Genomic DNA, 21,571 nt, shown 5'->3' on the forward strand with positions numbered 1-21,571 from the left:
TCGCTCGCAGATGGTTTAAAGAGTATTTGAATATCGTAATTAATTTTCGCGAGAGGGTGAAGCGTTTCAAGTACGAACATACCTCGAGATACCGTCGATTACTACCAGCAAATAAATACGATTTTTATTTGATCGAAACCGATGGAAAATCGACACACTCGTCGGATAAGGTTGAATTATTCGTTTTGAAATGTTTTCGTACACGGGGCACCTTTCGTTCAACGATATATTTACGGTACGCTCGCGTTATTTCGCGGTTCGTCGTCGCAGACAATTATGTTCCGCTTTCTAAATTGCATAACTGCCCCCGTCGCGCTAGAAACGCTAGAACAGTTTCATTTCCGGGATTAATTTCCCCGTTTCGCACGCTCCGGACGAATTTATTTCGGCGTTAATTCCTCCGCGACTTCGTGCAAATATATAGAATTTTGTCGCCTGTTTTGCAACGTATCGTCCGCCTTGTTTTCGGACGGTTCCCTTCGCGGTTTGCTAAACAGCTCGTTTCGCCGTCGGACCTGTTGCGGTCTGTTCTACTCGCGCCATTCGTTAGAGCTGAAACCGACCGAGTTATCGTGTCTTGTTCTACTGTCTGGCACGTTACAGCTTGTTCTACTGTTTGACGTATGTAATACAGCCGCGTTTGCTGTACCGCGCGTTACCTTGTTCGACTGTCTGCCACGACAGGGCTCGTTCTATCGTCACACCTAACAGAACCAACCTCGCTGTGTTTGATCTAGTATCGATCTACCGTCTGTTCCGTTTAGGCTCGTTCTACTTCTCAGCCACTTATGATGTCTAATGCCTGTGTCGTCGTACCTGATTCTACTGTTCGACAATTATTTTATTATTTATCAAGTGGAAAAGTAGTCGAATTCCTTCGAAACGAGATTTAACGCCAGAGTTTCGAAACACCAAGCACAGTAGAATTTCAAGGAAACGCGCAAGTTTCGAAGCCATTGAATTAAATTGTCGTTTCGACGGTTTGTCGCGCGAGACAGTTTCTCCGGGGGTTGTTGGTCGTTTCGCGATTCCCGCGAATACCTTGGTCGTCTCGTCGACGCGCGGAACCCACGGTGGGATGGAAAGATCGAAAGACAACCGGCAGAAGAGTGGTGGGCTCGTCGAAGCGTCGAACGGCTGTCGATAATTGGAAGGATTCAATTTCGAAAATCCTACGCGCCGCATCTCGACCAGTGGAAACGTGACCAGGCATCTGAATGAAATCAGAACTTTATACGAGGAAGCTGCTGCACTGGGAGTTCGAAGTTCGAACGTTTCTCGTAAAGGGAATTAATTATAAAAATCAGGGTTTGAATTCGAAATAAATGAAATTTAACAATCGTCGAATCTTATGCATTTTGCAGTTTGCATGCGAGCATAGATTCAATTCAAGTTGACTGATAACATCTGCGTGTCATTATGTTGTAGGTCAATATTTAATGGCGTTAGGTGTATATAATGGGACAGGCTTATATACACGAAGTATTTAAATATTAACCTACTACGCGATAACGTTGATATTACTCGTTAAACAAGAGCTTGATTCGAATCTGTGTTCACACGCTAAGCTTTAATACCGAGAACCGTCGAAAGTAGTTTCCACGAGGATCAACGAGTGCTCTGAGTTAATTTTCACCGGTCGAACGCGAGAAAAACCTGCCAAATATTGGTTTTGAGCAACGTTTCGCGCGAGAGGAACGGGGTAATTGGAGACCAGAGGGATTCGTGTGGCGCGTAAAGACTTAATAGTCTCGCGTGCTCGTTCCCCGGCAACAAACGGCGAGCAGCCTCGTTGGATGGCCGGCAAAAAGCGAGAGAACGACTGGGCAAAGCCAGTTCGATACAAAGACAATTTTAACAGTCTGTCGATTACGTACCTGTCGATATCGTGTGACGCTCGGGCCTTTGTCCGCTAACTCTATGAACGAAACTACGCAAGTCGATACCGGACTCCCGGGGGGAGGTGTGAAATCGCGTTACAAGCTCGAACGTGTTCCGAATCGAACCTGTACATGAATCGACGTTTTTTTTAAAAAAAAATAAAACTTCACGAAGATTCGAAATGGTCCGGCAGAATCGTCTCGACGATGAAAACAATGGGGAATCGTGTCGAACATTGTTGACGTCAGAAGAGTACTATCGCAGAAGGCAATAAGATCGTAGCTGGAGGAATAGAGGGAACAATGAGATGTAGAACAAGAACAAAGACCATGATTATAATTGCTGAACGAGGAGACCTTAGGAACGTAAATAATGGAACGATCGTAGTTCGAGCATAGGATTAAATTTGCCCATATTGCGAGAGGGTTCCTTCGAGTCTTGGGTAGAATAATCAATATTTTTGCGGCCTTTTTACGTGCTGAACGTTGAAAGCATGAGTACGATTTTCTCGTTATGTAGAAACTCTTTGGAGTAAAAAATGTGTTTCTGTTATTAAAGTTTCCCAACGTTCTGTTTATTCGACGATGAATTTGATTCCTCGAATAACGGCCGAGGAGTCGCGATACGGAGTAGATTTTTTTTCCATTCCCGCGCACCGAACCGGGAATATTCAACCGGGTAACGTAATTGCGAAATGGAAGCTAGGTCAAACTGATTAATAAAACAGAATCGCGGTTCATCACGACGCATGGCGAGCTAATACCTAAAATCCTGCTTGCCTTGCGTTTCGGCTGCACACATATCCACGTGCGTGCATAACTACGCGCGACTATGCGTTTGAATAGTCTCAAAAGGAATTCCTGTTCTATTCGTCGGAGGATATCAAAGCGAAGATAACGCGCCCGCGGATCTCGTGACTCGAATTAGGAAAAGGGAGGCCTTTGAGATACCTGCGAACGTCGACATTCTGTTGTCGTCGATGACGCTTCGAAAGAAAATCAACGGAAGAGAATTTCATTCCCTTTAATCCCTTTTCTCGTGGAATTATTTGCAAACGACGAATGCAGATTGTAGAGGAACCAGTAAGCCTTTTATTAAATATAGTTTTACCCTAACGCTTTCTCGCGGTTTAATTTTGGTGGTTCTCGCGCGGGTAAATATCGTTCGGAATAAATCTTGCGCTACGAGCCGGACGAAATAATATCCCGCGTTTATAAATATCCGAGCGGCAGCGAGAGCCCCGGAAGTAAATAAAAAAAAGAGATTTCAACCGTGCAGGTTCGGGAGCGCGGTATTTTAAATTTTCGACTCTCGAGCGTGATACGCCGGCGAACAAATGGCACCGCGGCGCCATTTCCTTCGCAATATCATTTAAACGATATTGCTCGCCGGGAGTACGTTCCCTAGGATTTATCGGAACTTTAAGCCAGACGAACGAGCATTTGTTAGCGTGCTTTGGGACGCGTTTACGCACATGTTGCTTCCTCGAACGGGGAGGCCAGGACTGTTTGCCCGAAAGTCGCCGACCGAAATTCGCCCGCGAGTTATCGGATTCATTGCCAAATTCATGAACGTATAATAAGGAAGGGGGGCTCGGGATGGCGGATATCCGATATCGGATATTGGCATCTGTGTGCAACTAATTGAAATATTTGCCGATATTTCGCCGGGCGTCGTGCATGCATCGCAACGTGTTCGAAAGTTCTTGCGGTCGGATCGCGAAACCAGCACCCTCTACTATTTCCTCGTAAAACGTTTCGAGCAAATTAGATCGACCACTCGCGAACGTTAACGTTATAATTTATTAAGCACACAGCCTAGATAATCTGTCTTACGAAAGGTTAACTTTAGATCTTGGTTCCCGCTGACGTCTCGTCGATCATTTTCTACTCGTGTATAATATCGTTAACGTGATCTCTGATTACATTGTAACCAATCCTTGCTTGTACGCTGAATCGTTGTTGACGATTTGATCGAAAAATTGCAGATAAAAAATTACGAACGCAATTTACGATGAATTCGCGTAACGATAACAATAACAATGAGCAGATCGAGCCGATAAACTGGATCGCAGGTAGCAAACGAAAACGAGTCGTTTCAGGGAAATAAATCCCTGGCCGAGTTCCAGTTCCGTGGCTCTCGAGCCCGGCTAACAACGAGGTCTTTCGTTATTTTAATTTTAATCCGACCTTCCCGCTTAATAGACGTCCCAAGCTCAAAGCACCGCCGCCAGGGGCGGCGTATAAAATGAAACGGGGGCCATTGTTGGGGGCCAGGGGTAATTCTGTCGGACAGAAACGAATAAACTTGAAACAGGAGATACTGGCGTTAACTGGTCTGCATGCGGGCTTTTTTGAAACTGCTCCCATTGTTTTGTCGCCTCGCTTCTCTTCTTGTCGGCGACAGGGACGCCGTACCGGGATTTATGACAAAGACGCGAGCCGTTTCGCAATTTTTCCTATCGATAAAAATAGTATCGAAGACGCGCTCGCCTGGCGTAAACATTATTTTCGATCTCAAAATTACAACGAATAGAAATTGCAGAGACTCTGACAGGGAAGGGTGGATTACAAATTACGAATTAAGTAATACGGTAAAAGTTGAAAACTATTCGAAGAACTTTCGTGTAACAGAGACTTTGCCCAACGCTCGACGTTATGGTCGACTATGCTACTTTTCAGCATGATAATGTATCCATATATAAGGCTAGAAAAGTTCAGACTGGCTTGAAGAGCACTACGATAAACTTCTAAGAGTATAAAACTGTATGGTTTTTTAAAATACGGTTTTACAACGTTTCGAGCTTCGTCTCGAGAACGTGAACGTTTGATAGTATTTGAGACTAGATTACAATTCATGGGACAGTATCTAGCACTGTTTGAAATCCTTCGATTCTCAAAGAAATATCCGAAAACGCATACAAACAAAGCTAAATTTGACGAGTGCCAGTCAATATTCTATTCAAATAAAGAACCTTCGCGCTTCGACGATTTCGTTATCGCTTTTTATTTAAGTAAAATATTTATTCCGTTGGTAAAAGGCGAGTAGCTGTCGCGATAATTCCTTTCTCAATTTCACGTACCGCTGATCTTCGCGTTTTATTGATCTCTCAATCCATACTCCGCACAGTTCGCTCTTTGCATTGTTTCGGGGAAAGTAATACCCTCCGAAAATATTTAAACAACGGCCTCGTCGATTACAAAAAAATTATTAAATATTTAATCATACAGAATATTGAGAATATAATATTTAATTTTGCTCGTCGAGTGGATTAAAGGAGAAGTGAAACGGTGGAAGAAACGGAAATTAAAATGAAAAAGGCACGAACGCATTCATCTAGATTCATTTGAGAATTCTTTTGTCACACACAGCACAGCGTTAAACATTTATTCGTTGAACGTTCGATGGAAACATGTGCAAATTTCCGCAAGAGACCCTCCAATAACATTTTGCTCGTCATCCAGTACCACCGAAAGTACCTCCAAGTCCATTAAGCCACATCCTGCCTTCGCTAAAACACAGTTTTAGTAAACTTTCTGCATAATTGAATTTACAGTTCGACCTCGGGTGTGTTCAGCAACATAATTCTATGTCGCTGCGTTACAATTTAACAAACTACGATCCGACTTGTCTCAACGGTACACACGGTCCTCGCTCGTGCATCATCCAAAGCCACGTTTCCGCTCGTTTGATCCATTAATTCATCGGCTGACAGATTAAAACCGTACAATTGCTCACGAGTCCAACAACTTTGATTTTAGACATCCACACAACCTAAAATTTCCCTTGATACTTATTTTCGTAGCCTCAAATTCACGAATCCTATTCAAAATGAACGTTTCAGCTTGAGAATTAATTGTTTTGCTTCTAATTTACTGATTCGTAAGTTCTAATCAAAATTGGACAACATTTACTCGACTGGATATTTCTGGAGTTCTAATTTCTTTCGTGCAAATAAATATACTATAATTGTAGGTAGTTTTAGCGTTAAAAAGCTCATAGTCGTCTGGATATTCGAATTCTCTCGAGCTGCAACGTTTCGAGATCCTTTCGAGTTGCAGATTCGAGCATCCACGATTGCTAGTTAAATTTCTCGCCTGTTTCTCCAGACTCCACGGCGATTCCATAATTTCCACGATCGAATTACGCGGGTTCGTCGATCCTGGGTTAACAGTCAAATGTGTGAGCACATGTGAAAGCTTTCGTTAACCAGGATCGAAGCTCGAGCGTCGAAGAAGGTGCGCCCGATCGCGGTTAGAAGGCTTCGTCGGGGCTTGGACGTCGTTCGCGATAGGTCGCCACGTGTCGGAAGTCAATTAGGAGCGGCCGGAAGTTGTCCAGGAGGGGCCACGCGGGGCCGGAAGAGCGGATTTTGCGCGGCACGACGTGCTTCGTGGTAACTGGACCACTAAGTACGTCACCGCGATCCTAGTTCCCTGGAAATTTAAAGGACATTCACGTTGTTCGAGCCACGAAAATTGATAGCGTTCAGAGAATACCGAAAGGATGGCCTCTATATGCATTGCATAACTTCTGGTCCACGTTTTGGGGCTTTAATCAGAACTTTACGGATGATTTTATGGTATATTTTTGCACCGTAAATATTTAAATAATTCTGTTGATAGAATTGAGAATTTTTGCTAGCTTTCATCTCGAAAGAGAAACGAATTCGGAGAAATTCGAGATTCCCTCGGTTGCAATGGATTACCGGGTTGTGTATCGAAACGTGGTACTGGAATTCCACTAAAATGTTGCGAAGAATTATTTGCGTTTGTAGAATTTTTCAATTTCCACCCGGCGGAGTTATTTCGAGCCACAAACACGATCGAACGCGTCGATCGTAATAACGGGGAAAAATTTTAAAGAAACGAAATTTCTCGTCGGGAAAATCTTAAGCGCGCGTCCCCGTTAATACAAATTTAAGAAAATTTTTTATGAAACATTTCGGTGCAGAGGTAACGGGAGAGCGAGAAACGGGGAGTTACTTTGCGAAGGAATTTCACGTGTACTTTATTAACGCGAAATATTTATCGCGAAGCGATTAAAAGGCAAAGAGATCGTTAATTTGATTTTTATGAAAATGTTCTGCGAGAACGGAGACAGATTAAATTGGCGTGCAGGAAATAAATAAAAGAAAAATACGGGAATACTCGGTCGTTTTACGTGCGGCGAAAGGGGAAATATTAAATTTTAAACGCTACATCGACGTATCCCTTGATTACAACGCGAAATGAAATTTATCGCAGCGAAATATCTCCGCGGACGGAGCGTTTATTACGGGACCGTATCGAATATCGGTGAATTTAATTTTCATTTTAAATTTTAGATCCGTCGAAACTTCTGACCGCGTTTTTCTATGTAAACACGCCCGCGAATTTCTCTGTAAATTCTGTGTACAGAGGATGGCAAATATTGAATCAAGTTTTAATGAGCCTTCGTACGTTTGCGTTTGCCGCGAACTTCCTCGCGTAATCGGCAAAACTGTAATTTAATAAAAGTTGTACCGATTCTGGGGGAAAGAAAACTAGATATCGGAGAACGGAACTTTGATACGCGTTCCTATATCCGGCTTCGACGAAATCGAAAAGCAAATCGTACGATTTATCTGTCGCGAGGTTATATTAAAAAATTCAGTTCTTTCCAAATTATCAAATAGCAAAAATTTATTAAAAGTAATTGTTCGATCCTTTGGCTATTACGGCCGCGTTTTACACACACGGTGTACGTAGAGAAATATCGATCCGCGGGTGAAGGGACGTCGATCATGGATCGTCGTAGCCTCGTTCCAGTCGACTCTATCATGCTCATCGGCAATTCAGATTCGCATGCCGTGCAAATGAATCGGTTTGCGTGTAATACAGGCTTGTCGGTTGCGTAAACGAGCCATGTTGAATGTAAACATCATTCATCTATCAAACGCGCGACGATGTCGTCTCTGAAGTTCGACACTCGCTCGGAACGGCCGCGACACTGATATTTGTAACTACGTCACAGTGGCGGTTACGCGACAAAATGGAAGGTAATTGTTCACAGTTCACCTGTATCGATGCATTTACCGAGCACCGCAAAAATAGAGAACCAATTTTCGAGGCGATCTAATTACTAGGCGAGTGCAGTGGAACCAGCAAAATAAGAGACTATTAACGAAAATTACTCTCTCGATACTCCTGTACGCTCGCGTGTGTTTTAGTTCGCAACCGGGCTGGTCTAAAGACGAGCAACATTATAGTTCGAGACTGCGATATTCTTGAAAAAAATTCACTAGAACCATTTCAACGAATCTTTTTATCGTATCGTTCGAAAAAGGCGAAACGAAACAGTTTATTCACGATCGTCGACCATTCGTATATTTTTTGGTTCTTTGCTGCTTTTAGAAACTTTTGAATAGTTGATAATCTGAAAGCTAGCAAATTATTCATTCCGAACGAATTCATTTTTACTAGCGTTTGATTCGCCACGTACAATGGAAAAATACGATTTTTCTCGAGTAAATTAGGTCGGTGTTTTTGTCAATGTTGACCGTAATCGTTCCAGTTGCTGATAACAAATTTCCATCCATTTTCCATCGAACGTAAAATTTTTCATAGACGTCAATCGATTGTCCAGAATTTAGTTAAAAATTGATGATTTCGGATGGGAAAGGACCAATCGCTTCCCTTACTCATCTGCCATAACTCCACCGAACCATTATTTATTCAAGAGTTTCTAAAAACGGTAGCCTAGAAAGGAGCGATGAAGTATCGACGCAGTCAAAAAATACCCTACTGAATTATCGATGACTTCTTGCAGAGATAAAAAAATGTTTATAAAAGATCAAAAAATAAATAGATCAACGACTACCAATACATTGTTCGTGGTGGTAACGAATAAAAAATAAAATTTTGTTCGAAAGTGTTCCGAACATGTTTCAGCGAAGTTTCAATTTCGAAATTCCAATTACATGCTGAGTAATTAAATAAAATGTTTGCAACCGCGTGCAGAATTTGTCGAATTCCTCGCTGAACGCTACGGAACAATTCAATGAATTATATCTCGGAAACGATTGGCGGTATCCAAACGCAATAAAGTTCCCGGTAACTGGAAACGAACGGACTAAGAGAATTCCTCTTCTGCACGAGCGTAATTTAAAAATCGTACGATTCGTAAAACAAATATCGAACGAGGAGTAAGACTGATACGTCGAATTAAAAGAAAATTTTGTACGTCGTTGGAATGTTGATCCTCGCCCGTGAAAATACTTACGGGAAAAGAGCGGTACGTTGATCGCGATCGGAACGAAAGTCAGTAGAAAAATCGAGACCAATTAGTGGCGTGTATTTATGGCTCGGATTCCGACGAAGATTTACATGCCGAATCAGATTTTTCCGCTGAATATTTCATCTCGACGCGTGCGTGATTACCCCGGGTTATTTACGACCGCTGTCTTTCTTTATACATTGCATTCGGAACGTCATCGTATTTCACCGGTCGAGATAATAAAAATTTCACCCTTGTCGCATTATAGTCTCCTAACGAAACAGGACCAACCGTCTCCCGTGATCGATGAAAATGCAAACGCGGTTAAAAGAACAAATTACAGCGGGGCAGCGACAAGCCGTCGAAAATGCAATTAACGAACTCGTTGGCGTTTCCTGGCCCGATCAGACTTTTCCCCCAAAAACGGTCTATTGTTTCTAAACAAAAGTCCAGGGAACGAGTGCATAATCGATAGTTGTCCAAACTGTTCGCGTGCATAGTCGTAACCCGAAACTAATTACTCCTGTGAATTTTCAAAATAATATAAAACGTGAAAGCGGTGATGTTCGTTTCGTAAATAAGAAAAATAGTAATAATAATGGCGACAGGGTCCAACAAATGTATTTTCTATTTCAAGAATTTCCAATTCGGCTCGGGTTAAGCTCGTGATCTCGGTGCACGCAGCTTTCGATGGAATCGCGCGGATTCCTATCACGCGATCGTCTCCAGTCTCTGGATTAGAAGCAACCGCAGCTTCGTTCTCGCTTGGACGATGAGTTCGGGGTTGGCCAGCCGAATCTATTTCCGCGCGTGTTTATCACTCGAGGTAGACAGAGCCAGTTTATCGAGTTACCGAGGCGGGAGGTTAATTGGCTCGTGCGCGGCCAGTTTGAATAACGAAATAATTGCTGTGCGACACCGATGGGGAATCGCTCGCGCCGGCGTACCGTGGTCGATTTTAACAATCCAGTGGTCAAAATTATTAAATAAATTAACGTTTCGACCGGAACGCGCTCGTACTTGTTATGCAAATTCGCGGGAATTTGCCCTGACGAGCTATCGAAATCATCCTCCGTATCAGAGATCATTTATTTATGGGCAAAAAATCTAACGACTATGATAGAGACACCTCGTATCTGTTTAATTCATAGAAATTTTTTTTATCGACAAAGACCGTGTTTAAAAAATCAAAATACAGGTACAGGGGAAGTCATGTTTTTTAAATCGGAGTTTCGAAGCTTGGCGTTTGGGGCACGCAAGACGAATGGCGGTCGAGATTTCAGGAAACCATTTTACCCAGCTTTTTTGCGGATGGAACAGTAGAACAGCATCGACTCATTCGAAATTAAGCTATTTAGGAATAAATTGTACGGACGCTCGTGTTGCCAGATAACAATTTCCTAAGTATGATTTCAATAACTGTAAACGTTATCTCGATTTGAACAGCGTCCGTTCGGTTCTAATTAAGCTGAATAATCGAGGTTCAATTGTAATCACGTCGAATTACGTCGCGTTATATCGAACCGTGATAATTGACAGGATTGATGACAGGTATAAAGTGTACCGCGCTAAACCCTGACCAATCGATAGCTTCGCAACGTCGTCGTTCCTAAATAAGTTTTTTGCAATTAATTAACCCCGATTGGCTTGGTTTTGAACGCGTAAAAAATTCTGCGAAAATTCACCGAAGTACTCTCAAGCGCGATAAAAGTTGAAGTATCTTTTTATTCACGCGAATCGATGCTAATATACAGAGTTTCGAACGACACGGTTGCCTAATCGAGCGATTCATAAATCATTCGATCACATCCAATAACTCGGAGTGCTACTTACGTCCGCGACGATCGATTCTGCGTCGCATCATTCGCGATCAAAGGGACGATGTCGTTGAAACACGGCGAAAAGAATTGTTTTCCAAGGCAGTGAACTTCCGGTCGAAGTCTATTGTGCGACCCAAACGCAGCGCGGAGAAAAATTCTCGAAACGAAAACCAATAATTTCCGCGGCGAGTTACGCGGTACGCGGCGCAGAAAATTCGACAAATTGCAAACACGGTCTCCGGGTACGTCTTTGTTCCCCGTAAGTGACATTCGCGTTCGATAAATCGCCTTTGTACAACGCGAATTGGAACGTTTCCTTGAAACAATGGAAAACCGTGGAGTTTGGTAGGCCGTAAACCGATTCGCGAAACGCGTGCAATGACGCGGATGAAAATGGAAATGGGACATCGAGATCGGGAACGGAGTACCGCGTAACGTTTCCGTTGATCGGATTATGCATATGTTTCGCAGTAGCGAACGCGTACGCGGTTGTATGGACCCCAGTAAACCGTACAATTAATGATAAGTCGCCGCGAATCGTTAGTCGATTCAATTACTGCTCCCTCGCGGAGAAACTTTTCCTCTTGGAAGACGTATAGGTTGTACCGTGCCATGTGGGAAACGCTTCGGGTATCGATCGGGGACGCGAGATTAATGAAAGAACTTTGTATCAATATGTTTCCTATTTGTTATTGTTCTCGAGTTACAGACCATTTTGTGGCTCTGCAATTTGCAGTCGTAAGAATCGAGGCGAAAGAAGGGATCAGAGATTTAAAGCATAAAATACTATCTGAAATGTGAAATTTTATTCGTTCGTTTCTTCGTCGGATGTAATTTGTTTCTTATCGTTTCGACGTTACCCGGTTATCGATCGACCAACGAATGATCGATAGGGAAACTTTCGACACGTATAGAATGAAACTATAATGGCTATAGTTTCTCGATCTATCAACTGATTCTGTGTAACGAGTAATGCACACAATGTCGGAGTTAATTAAATTGATGTTTCAGTCGGCACACAATGAACAATAGACAGCGCAACGAACATGTTTTCTCAAAACGCAATCATCGTATATCTGCCTCGTTGATGTAGCGTTGCAAATATTAATGTACTGTAATGCACGCGATGGTACAAGATCCAAATTCAAATATAAACAAAATATACAAAAATCCAAATAATTAGTGTACTAGAATTCGATGAGTTTCTCGATTTCTTGCTCGACGCCTTTCGTACCGAACGCAAGCGTTTTTTCAGAAAAAACGTTTCGACCGTTGCTCGCTGAGTTTGTTATCGTTTATTTTCCATCGGATGTTTGTGTACCTGCTTTCCGCCGTTACGCGCGGGGCTTCCAATGGAAAACTGTTTCTGGTCTCGTTGGTGTTTTCAATAAAACAAATTCGTGCGCTGTAATACACGATGACAAAGCACGGTCACGCTTCCGCGCGCAAACAGTACGGAAGAAACCACGCAATTTTTCCGGAGTTTGCTCGCGGGGTCTTTTTCCGCGACTGTTCGCCGCATGTTGCGCAAACACGAACAAACCAGTGTGCGTGTTCATGCTTCGGTGCACACACAGCCGGAATGAAATTGCGCTTTATGAAAGTCCGATTACGCGCCAATAACCGAACGTAATCGGAGATTTGAAAAGCTGCGGAAAATACATAGCTAACGAAAAGCAGTTGCCTCGCGATACATACAGGGTGTTCGGTCACACCTGAGAACAATTTTAATGGGAGATTCTGGAGGCCAAAATAAGACCAAAATCAAGAATATCAATTTCTTAGCTGAGGCTTCGTTAAAAAGTTATTAAAAAATTTCAAATCATTCTGAAAAAATTATTTTTAGTTGCAAGGGTCGATTATAATCATTTTTTGTGAATAAACGTACCCCCGAAATCCTATCCATTTTCGAGAAAAAAATTCGAGAAGGTGTGAAATTTTTCGACAAAATTAAAAAATTTCAAATCCGTCTAAAAAAATTATTTTTAGTTGCTGGGGTCGATTATAATCATTTTTGGTCAATAGACATACCCCCGAATTCTTATCCGCTTTCGAGAAAAAAATTCGAGAAGGTGTGAAATTTTCCGACGGAAAAAGAAAATTTCAAATCGTTTTGGAAAAATTATTTTTGGTTACGGGGGTCAATTACAATCAACTTTGGTGAATAGGCATACCCCCGAATTCTTGCGCATTATCGAGAAAAAAATTCAGTACGAGCGGAACTTTAAACTTTATTTTGGCCTCTAGTATCTCCTATTAAAATTCTTCTCAGGGTTGTTTGAACACTCTGTATATTCACTGGCGAGCTATTGGCAATGCATACTTATGAATAAATCTCGATACGTTTAATTTTTTGTACTTAATCCGCCGTTTCGAGTCGTACCGTAATTATTTCTCGGTTTTCGATAATACTCGAGCAACGGATTCGAGCGAATTAAATAATTCACTATTTTTTGTACACATTGATTATTTAACCGGAGCAAAGTTGTGTATCGTGCAGAGTTTGCAAATTAAATTATATTCGCTTTGTTTTTTTAATCGATGGTCGACCCAATTTCATCGCACGCGTATAATTCGTATTTTTTATACACACGTCTTTTAATTCGTACGTTCTATGATTTTCCTTCGACGAATACAAACAGACGCAAGGTCAGCCAGGAACAAAATTGCGCTTTATGAACGTGCGATTACACGCCGATCGCCGGGTGTAATCAGAACTTTTTAAAAGCTCCGCGGAAACACATGACTCGTTTCCCGAAAGGGAGAACTTGACCCGTATGTTTCGCTTTGGAAAAGAGTTTTCCTCGTTTGTTATTGCCGTACTTTTTCCTGCATTCTGTTTTTAAAAATTATTTACGGTCCACCGAAGTGTAACAGAAATTTTCTATTTTCGCGAGAATAATAAGCACGGATTAAGCGTTTTAATTCACGTTGGCTCGCTCGGATACGTTTAAAAATCGTCCCCGATTGAGATCCGACCGGAGAGGCGACATTGTATTTCCAGCGCGAGTAAAAACAACATTTTGCTCCTTTTCTCGGCCAGAAACTATTTTTCAGGGTGGCGTTCCTTTCGATCGAAATAAAACAAATATCCCACGGCGCGTCACGAAAATCCTCCGTCGTATTTTCCCAGCCGCGACAAAATATTTCCCAAAAAGCAGCGTCTCGTTCGCTGCTCGGCGTTTAAACGAATTCGTTTTCGCTGGTTCTTTCCGCGACGAAAGTCAGGAATCCGGAGGGTGTAGCCCGAAAATTCAGCGAGGAAAGTTTCTCCTCGTACCGGGAAATTCGTCGCAAGTTAATCAAAGGGAGATCGCAGGGTCCCTTTTTCCGCGTTCGCGTCCCTTCGGAGCAACGGCCTCGCAATAAACAGCCGGCAAAAATGATCGCTGGAGCGGGGGGAAAAAGGCGACATTAACAAGCAATCGAGTTTGTGAATTATTCGGGTCCATTGTCAGCGGTAATCAAAGAAAGTGGTTACCCGACGGTACGCTTTGGTCAATAAACGAGAATATTCCACTCGTTTTCATACGATACAATGAAATCGGCGGTTGGGATTTAATATAGACCACGCTAAAGTACAATTTTTATGAATTACGAACGCTTGAAAAAATCGGTGCTCGAACTTGGGCAATTTTCGAAGATTTAACCCCTTAGAGAATTTATTCGATCGTAAAGATTATTACAAAATTCACATCTTATTTATTTTGGAACATTTTACAAAAGTGTTCAGGAAAGTCCAGAGTCGACTACCTTTTGTTTAAAAGGAGCCTGGAACCGCCTTTTTCGGAGGCTCACCCTTAACGCGATGCACGTGGCTGACCCAGCATCCCTTAATGGTTTTAGGGTGAGTCGCCCCACCGTGATATTTCCCCAGCGAATACCAAAATGCTCGTTCGGCGAAGATACACCGTGGATCTCGCGTTCGTTGTTATTCCGTCGGTCTTTCCGTAGGCCTTTTCTCCTTTATTTTTTTTAATGCCCTCCATCGCAAACCCCCCGACCCTCTGTTGTATTTTGTACAAATTGTACATCAACGTCTGTCACCGAATTGAACGATAGATCTCTTATCATTTTTCATACGGAGTCAGCATCGAATTGTCAGCGGATATCTCATTAAATAAATCACGGTTCAGTCGCTTTCTTGAATCGTGTACGGTGGAAATAATAAAAGAAGAATTCAGTCGAAGTCGACGAGTTGAGTACTTGCGAGAGAGGTATGACTCGAGCGTAGCCCTCTGCCGGCGAGCGCGGGAACGATGGAAAAATTGGAAGAGATCCTCCCTTCTTAAATTCTAAACAATCGTCGAGCATCCCAACTTCGCGCTCGGTCAGTTAATTAGCTGGTTAATTGGCTCGGATTACTCGTTTTCGATGTTCGTGTCGCGAACCTGGTCTTCGAAAGTTGGTAATTGCCGCGTTAGAACGCTTTCACGAGTAGGCCTTTGCAAGCCAGCTGCGCGTATCCCGCGAAGCGTGATCGACGCGGCGACCGCACATATTATCTCCATTATCTCGATTGATGTCCGATCGACTGATCAACAGTGAAGCGCACATAATAATGCAGTCCGCGTTATTGGTACACAATGCACCGCGGGCATGTGTATATAATGCGAGCTGTACATTAGCAGTACGCTGCGTCGTGAGCCACTCTATTTACCTTCATTGACACTCGCATTAGTTGGGCCTCTTTACTCGAGCCACGCCAGAGACGAGATAAATCTGATTCCCATCGCAGACGCAGAGTATCTACCTTAACCATTGCAGAGAAAAAGGAAAGAAATGATCCCTGATTCGAAGGGTCTTCTACTTCTGGTAGACTAGGGGTTTTGGTAATTTTTTAACGCGTAAATTACACGTTCGAACTACTTCGTTTATTACGTTGCTGATACAGAAAAGTGAATTGAGATTAAATGAAATGTAAGTTAAATTGAGAAGTGCAACGAGGTAGCTTTTAGAAGTATATATTTTCCTTTAAACCACGAAGAGTTAATTCCTGAAAAATATAACAATTTTCATAAATACCACGATGATGCGTATCTATTGTAATGTGATTGGCAGGCAGTACGAAAACACTTCGCGGGCCACAAATAGCTCCGGGCTGCGTGTTGCCGACCCCCGCAGTAGATTATTTCCATATTTTACAGCCACGTTTATTCATCCTTCCTCCTACTGGATGGAAATTTTTAACCAAAAATATTGAATATTTTGAAAACCGGAGGTAGTTGGAATATTTTTAAAAAACGTCTTTGGCTGACGTTCATTGTAACGTTAACAATAGGAACCATGGTTTTTTTAAAGGGCTCGAGAAAATTATTCTCTTGAAAATTTTAATTATTATATTTTAACGACGAACGCCGAAAAATGTGTGCTCCGTTACCCGTAATTTTTCTTATCCGAATTCTGGTGACTCTCCATTAGTTCGGTCTGCGGAGACTACTGATAACGTATGATTCAATACGACTCCCACGAAAGGTTCTCCATTCATCGTGGAATAGAATACCTTCGTTCCTTTTGAAGATACGACAGAAGGCAGAGAAGAAGATTGTTCGTTTCGAGGGAGCAAGTTTTCCGATAAGCAAACATTTTTATTCAGGGTTGTATTTCGCGCGGACTTCGAAGTCGACGAAATTTTCTCTCTTTAACGGCACAATACGTATAATCCAGTTCGTTAAAAATAAATATTTATTCTCCAGAACTCGACCATGGACACAATTTTTACATGCAACTCCGACTATGCCATTAAATCGTGTTAACCATTCGTCGCGTCGTTAAACGTATCGGTTAGAAAGACTATATTTTCGTTAAATTAGAGTAATTTCGAGCGCGCCAGCAACCGTAATTGTCTCCGGCGCGCGGCAAATAAATACACGTTGAAACTCGCCGCGAATTCGCCGAGGTACGTTCGAAAACGAGTCCGCACGATGGAACGGAGAAGAAATTAATCAAAAGTTCCGCTGAACTTTCACATTACGGATGATTTTGAGTTGACCCAGCAAGACTGGTCCTGACAGTCTTCCCTTCTGATCGCGCGACGTGTGCTTAGTCGACGGAACGCCAACCGAGCCGCACTGAATTCATATCAAATAGCAGCGCTCGCATTAATCATAAGGACAGTGAAGTCGGGACCTCTGTGATTTAAACGACCCGTCAGCCCGACGATCGTGACCCTTTGAAAACTGCCGTGCCCGATTAATTTCTATCTCCGCCGCGTCGCGGAGGACGATTTATCTCGCGATACACCCGATAAGACGGGAAAACCTTGCACGAGAAAACTTTTTACGCTTAACGATCGAATAATCTAGTCGGTAATTAAAGAATCCAACTTTCCTTTCGCTTTAAACATTTTTAAACGGATATTCTTTAATGTATTGCGGGTACGGGAGAAGTTGACTCCGCTCATCCCCCACTTTCGTCATCGTTTGACTCGCCAACTTCTCGCGGGCGTACAGTACGCATCCCATATTCTACTTGCGTGTAAAGTATTCGAATTTCAGATGTCAATGGCGTTCGAGATTTCTTTCGTTAGAATCGTGGGTTCGAATGGCTCCGACGAACGCGAGAAGGGAAACCGTTCGCGTAAAAGTGCTTCGGAAGATCGATGAATATTCCATTAATTATCTTAATTAAATCGGTACGGCGACAGGGCGTAACGGTACGTTCTTAATTGAGACGGAAACTAACGCGACGGAATGTTCGATCCGGCAAGTTGCTTAATGTTAGTAAGAACTTACTAACGACGCGAAGTACCAGGTCCGCGGGTACAGCGTTTAAAGCGAATGGCTATTAATTAATTGTCTACGAAGCGCCCCGTAGGTTGTGTAAAACTTATCGGTACGCGACTGCGTTCAAATTATCGAGATAAAAGGTTTGGGATTGCAACGCGTGGTCGGTCAAAGCGTATTCGATAACGTTCGACCCACTGTGAAACTGAATTACGTCAAATTGAGTTTCATACGCCTCTAACCGTTACAGTTTTTGTGGAAATATCCCCCGGGGGGGAAATGAATTTTTGTCATCGTAAACTTTCACGATCAATTTTGTTTAATACCCTTTGTATATGTTTTCCTTTTTATCGGTGGTGCGCGAATTTTCGAAAATATTATTCCGAAATTGATACGCTTTGATTTCCCAAATGGCTGCGCAGCAATTACACAGAACGAGGTGCCCAAAACAGGCCGCGCGAACAACTTGTTCGCTTTTGGCGATAGAGAACAACGCGTTGAACGATTTATCGTTCGAAAAATGGCCCGTTTTGGACGCCTAATTTCGTTTCGAATGAAACTCGAGGATTCATCGGTAAAGAACGATCGATCTACTTCGTATCAAATTATCTAAGTGTGTCCATATTAGATCCTGTTTGAATGAACTTTTATTTGTTGTTTGTTAGAATTATAGCAACATGTAAATAATAGCAAAATGTTTTACAGACTCGAGCGTATGCCTCTGTGGTATGTATTTTCTTTGTAACCTATGGGTGGTACGTCTTATGTGTGCTATCTGTTGTATCTGTGTGCATTATGTGCCGCGTACTGAGTGTTCTGTGTTATATGTTGTGTACGACAAACAGGGAACACACACAATTATTTCTACACTCAAAGAAAATACATTCGATGTGATCGAACGTTATTGTCACTGTGCTTGACAAACATTTCTATGTTTTGAGTTTCCATACACCACAGACCCACGCTTTCGGATACAATTATTAACAATTACATCGCTAGATACTTTTATCTTCTACGATAAAATTCTTGGTGACACGCCGCATGAAATCTCGCGAAAATCTCGTTATTCACGTTACACGGAAATGCATCGAATTTTCCTTTTCGTATTAGATGTTCGTCTCGTGTTGCGTGTCTCTTTGTTTCGACGAAATTCGAAAGCGTTCTTCGTGTTTCATTTTTAATCGGAACGAACCAACGAAGATTTTAATCGATACACTGCACGCAATGCTGTAATAGAGGCTTTCGTTGGAAGTTTCTTAATCCCGTTTCCTCGCGAAATGCGCTCCTCGTTCGGTGCATTTCTGCGTGCGTGCGCGTATTTACCGGGCTCCGCATTAAACGTAGGAGCACGGATAATGGCGAAGTTTCCGGGGCCACGAAATTGAACCGAAATTCGATCAGGCTTTCTCGCCCGGCGATCCAACAACGAGCAAAGACGGACCACGGGGGATTCTGTGTTTTGTAAAATTGAAAGTTTTATCGCGTCACGCGACGAGACGAAACGTCGCGTGTTTCACCCTTAATGGAAATTTCTATTTACGAATCCAAGCCGCGGAACGTTCGAATGAAAATTTAAATATCGTCTCGCGTAACATTAACGTCAAAAATGACGTTCATTCGCGTTCGGGGAATTTTCTCGGTGAAAAACGTTTCGTCGTTTTCAATTTGCGTGTACGGATTATTGGAAATAAAAAAATAAGACGATCGACGAGAACTTGTACCCCTTTGAGAAGGCCAGAGTTTCCAAACTGCTCACCGATACGAGTTTCGGTGTACTTTTGCGCGCGCAATAATTGTCAACGGTAGGACGTTGAAAGTTCCGAATTGAGTTTTCGAAACTTTCCGAGGAAGCGAAATTCTCGATACCTCGAAAGACGAATAGAAAGACGGCCACGACTAAGCAAATAATTGCAAAGCGGTTAAATAACCTTCTCCCAATTAACGTCCGTTAATTTTTTTTTTTATTGATCTGTACGATGACGTTTCTGAACATTTTCGCGTAAACGACAGGGTAAGACCCGTAACGAGAATTTTTATCGATCGCGAGGGGAAAAGAACGGAGAGTAAACAATGCGTCCTTTGGTTCGAATTTGGAAGTCAAATTTGGTAGACGTTAAACGACGATGAAAATGGGCGTTAAGCGATAGCGCCAGGGAGAAGAATGGGTTTCATTTACAGGGTGATTGGTTCTAATAGATTCTGCTTTGCGGCTATTTAATAAAGGCAAACATTACATTTTTCCACCCATATTTCATGCACGAGGTATTCTTCTATAATCAGTTTTATGAGCTGGTAACCTACCGTGAATTTTATCCGACGAAAATTGGGGATTTTCGAATACAAAGCATTGCACATTTTTAATAATAATACCGTCGGTGTCAATTGTTCTTTATCGTTGGCACGATTAAATTCAGTTTATTAATTTTTCTATTTACATGCAATTTTCGTGTCCGTTTCAAAAGTGCCATAGGTTTGTAAGGATGATTCTTATAAGGACGATCACCGTAATTGGCGTTGATAAATGTATATTATAATCGATCCTCGTTGTCAGCGCACGAGTCCTGCGCAATTTTTCGTTCGGATTAGCTATCGAGTCTGGAAAATGAACCGATAAATTGTACATATCGGTCGATAAATCGTACGCTTTCGTCGCGACCCACGACGAAAACATACATTTTTCAACGTCGCGTTGAAGTTGGTTGCCTCGTTGTTCATCCCTGGAATTGACTCTTGTTCCTTGTATTTTTTTTCCCCCATTCTTCGTTAACATTCCGCGCGACGCGATTTCGACGGGTACTTTTTCACGTGGAAATGAAAGACTCGATTTTTCACGCTGTTTCGATAATAAAATCATATTAATATTTCGGCTTATAATTTTAGCTGTTCTTATTTATTTCTACACTCGGATTATTAGTATCTCGTAGTTTGATATCGCGAGTTTTCTCGACGTTTCATTGTACCATTTTAGAGTAGCATTTTTCGAAATACTTTTTCGAGAAATGCGTACAATATGAACGGAAACGTTTGGTATTCGATGAATGTTAGTTCGTGCGTCGTTGAAAAAAAAAATTCGGTAAAAACGGTAATAAAAATTGGAACGGAGAGCGAGTTCATAAAATGGAGCGAGTTACAATTCCTGGGAAATTGAAAATAGAGAAAACATAGATCTATGCAATAAATTTTACAAGGATAGCAGTGTATTTTTACATGTTTTACTGTCATCTCAATCTCTCGTGTAAATATTCCTCGCGTTCGAGTAAGACTTAATATTATTATCGTGCCAAAATAGATCACCTCGTGTTCAAATTTGGACGTTTTAAAATTAAACGGGATTCGGTTCAGGTCTGGTTTAAGTACGATCGATGCTCGTTTACCGCCTAATGGAAGCGTCGATACGTATTCATTGATTAAAAGAGTCGTTAGCTAAAACAGCTCGCTATAAAATGTTACTTTATTATCTGGTATCGATGCCAGTAATTTAGTTTTATTCTCGTCGCTATTGATTATTACTTGGCGGGAGAGGCGGACCAGAAAGCACAACAGAACGAATACCGCCAGCTATTGGAAGCGCCGTTTGTATGGACAAACCACTCGAAAACGTTTCGAAAGTACATCCACTTGCGACGAAATTTCGCGAGCTACGATAAAAAGCTCGGTAAAGAATTCTTCCCCGAACCGGGAGGGGAAAAGTTTTTCTTTCGAATTCCGTCTTTGGGCGAAAAGTTCGCAGAAAAGAGGAAACTGATCGCTCGGAAAGTCCTGCACTCTTTTCTTTCTCTTCTGCGAATTTTCTACGCGACGTGGGCGATATCTCTGATATTAATGCGACTTTAATGGTCATACTTCGCATAATTTGTAATTCTCTATTAAGAGAATCTCTCGAAATCACATTTTCTAAATATAAAGGCA

At 42.1% G+C, this 21,571-nt stretch overlaps 1 protein-coding gene across 2 annotated transcripts in view; it reads left to right on the top strand.

The window, feature by feature from the left end:
* Positions 1-21,571, top strand: part of LOC122399333 — a 106,160-nt gene that overhangs the window by 40,308 nt on the left and 44,281 nt on the right. Inside the window, exon 1 of one of the 2 annotated variants that reach the window (XM_043399954.1) lies at positions 18,374-18,388. The exons of the other annotated variant lie outside the window; for it this stretch is intronic. Coding sequence (XP_043255889.1) covers positions 18,378-18,388 — 11 coding nt within the window. The 5' untranslated portion in view covers positions 18,374-18,377. Of the gene's footprint in view, positions 1-18,373; positions 18,389-21,571 lie in introns of those variants that run through there. 2 annotated transcript variants of the gene reach the window in all.

This window comes from Colletes gigas, unplaced genomic scaffold (genome assembly GCF_013123115.1).
Source record: "Colletes gigas isolate AHSC1104 unplaced genomic scaffold, ASM1312311v1 Colletes_gigas_Sc00002, whole genome shotgun sequence".
In the NCBI taxonomy this organism is placed as follows: Eukaryota; Metazoa; Arthropoda; class Insecta; order Hymenoptera; family Colletidae; genus Colletes; species Colletes gigas.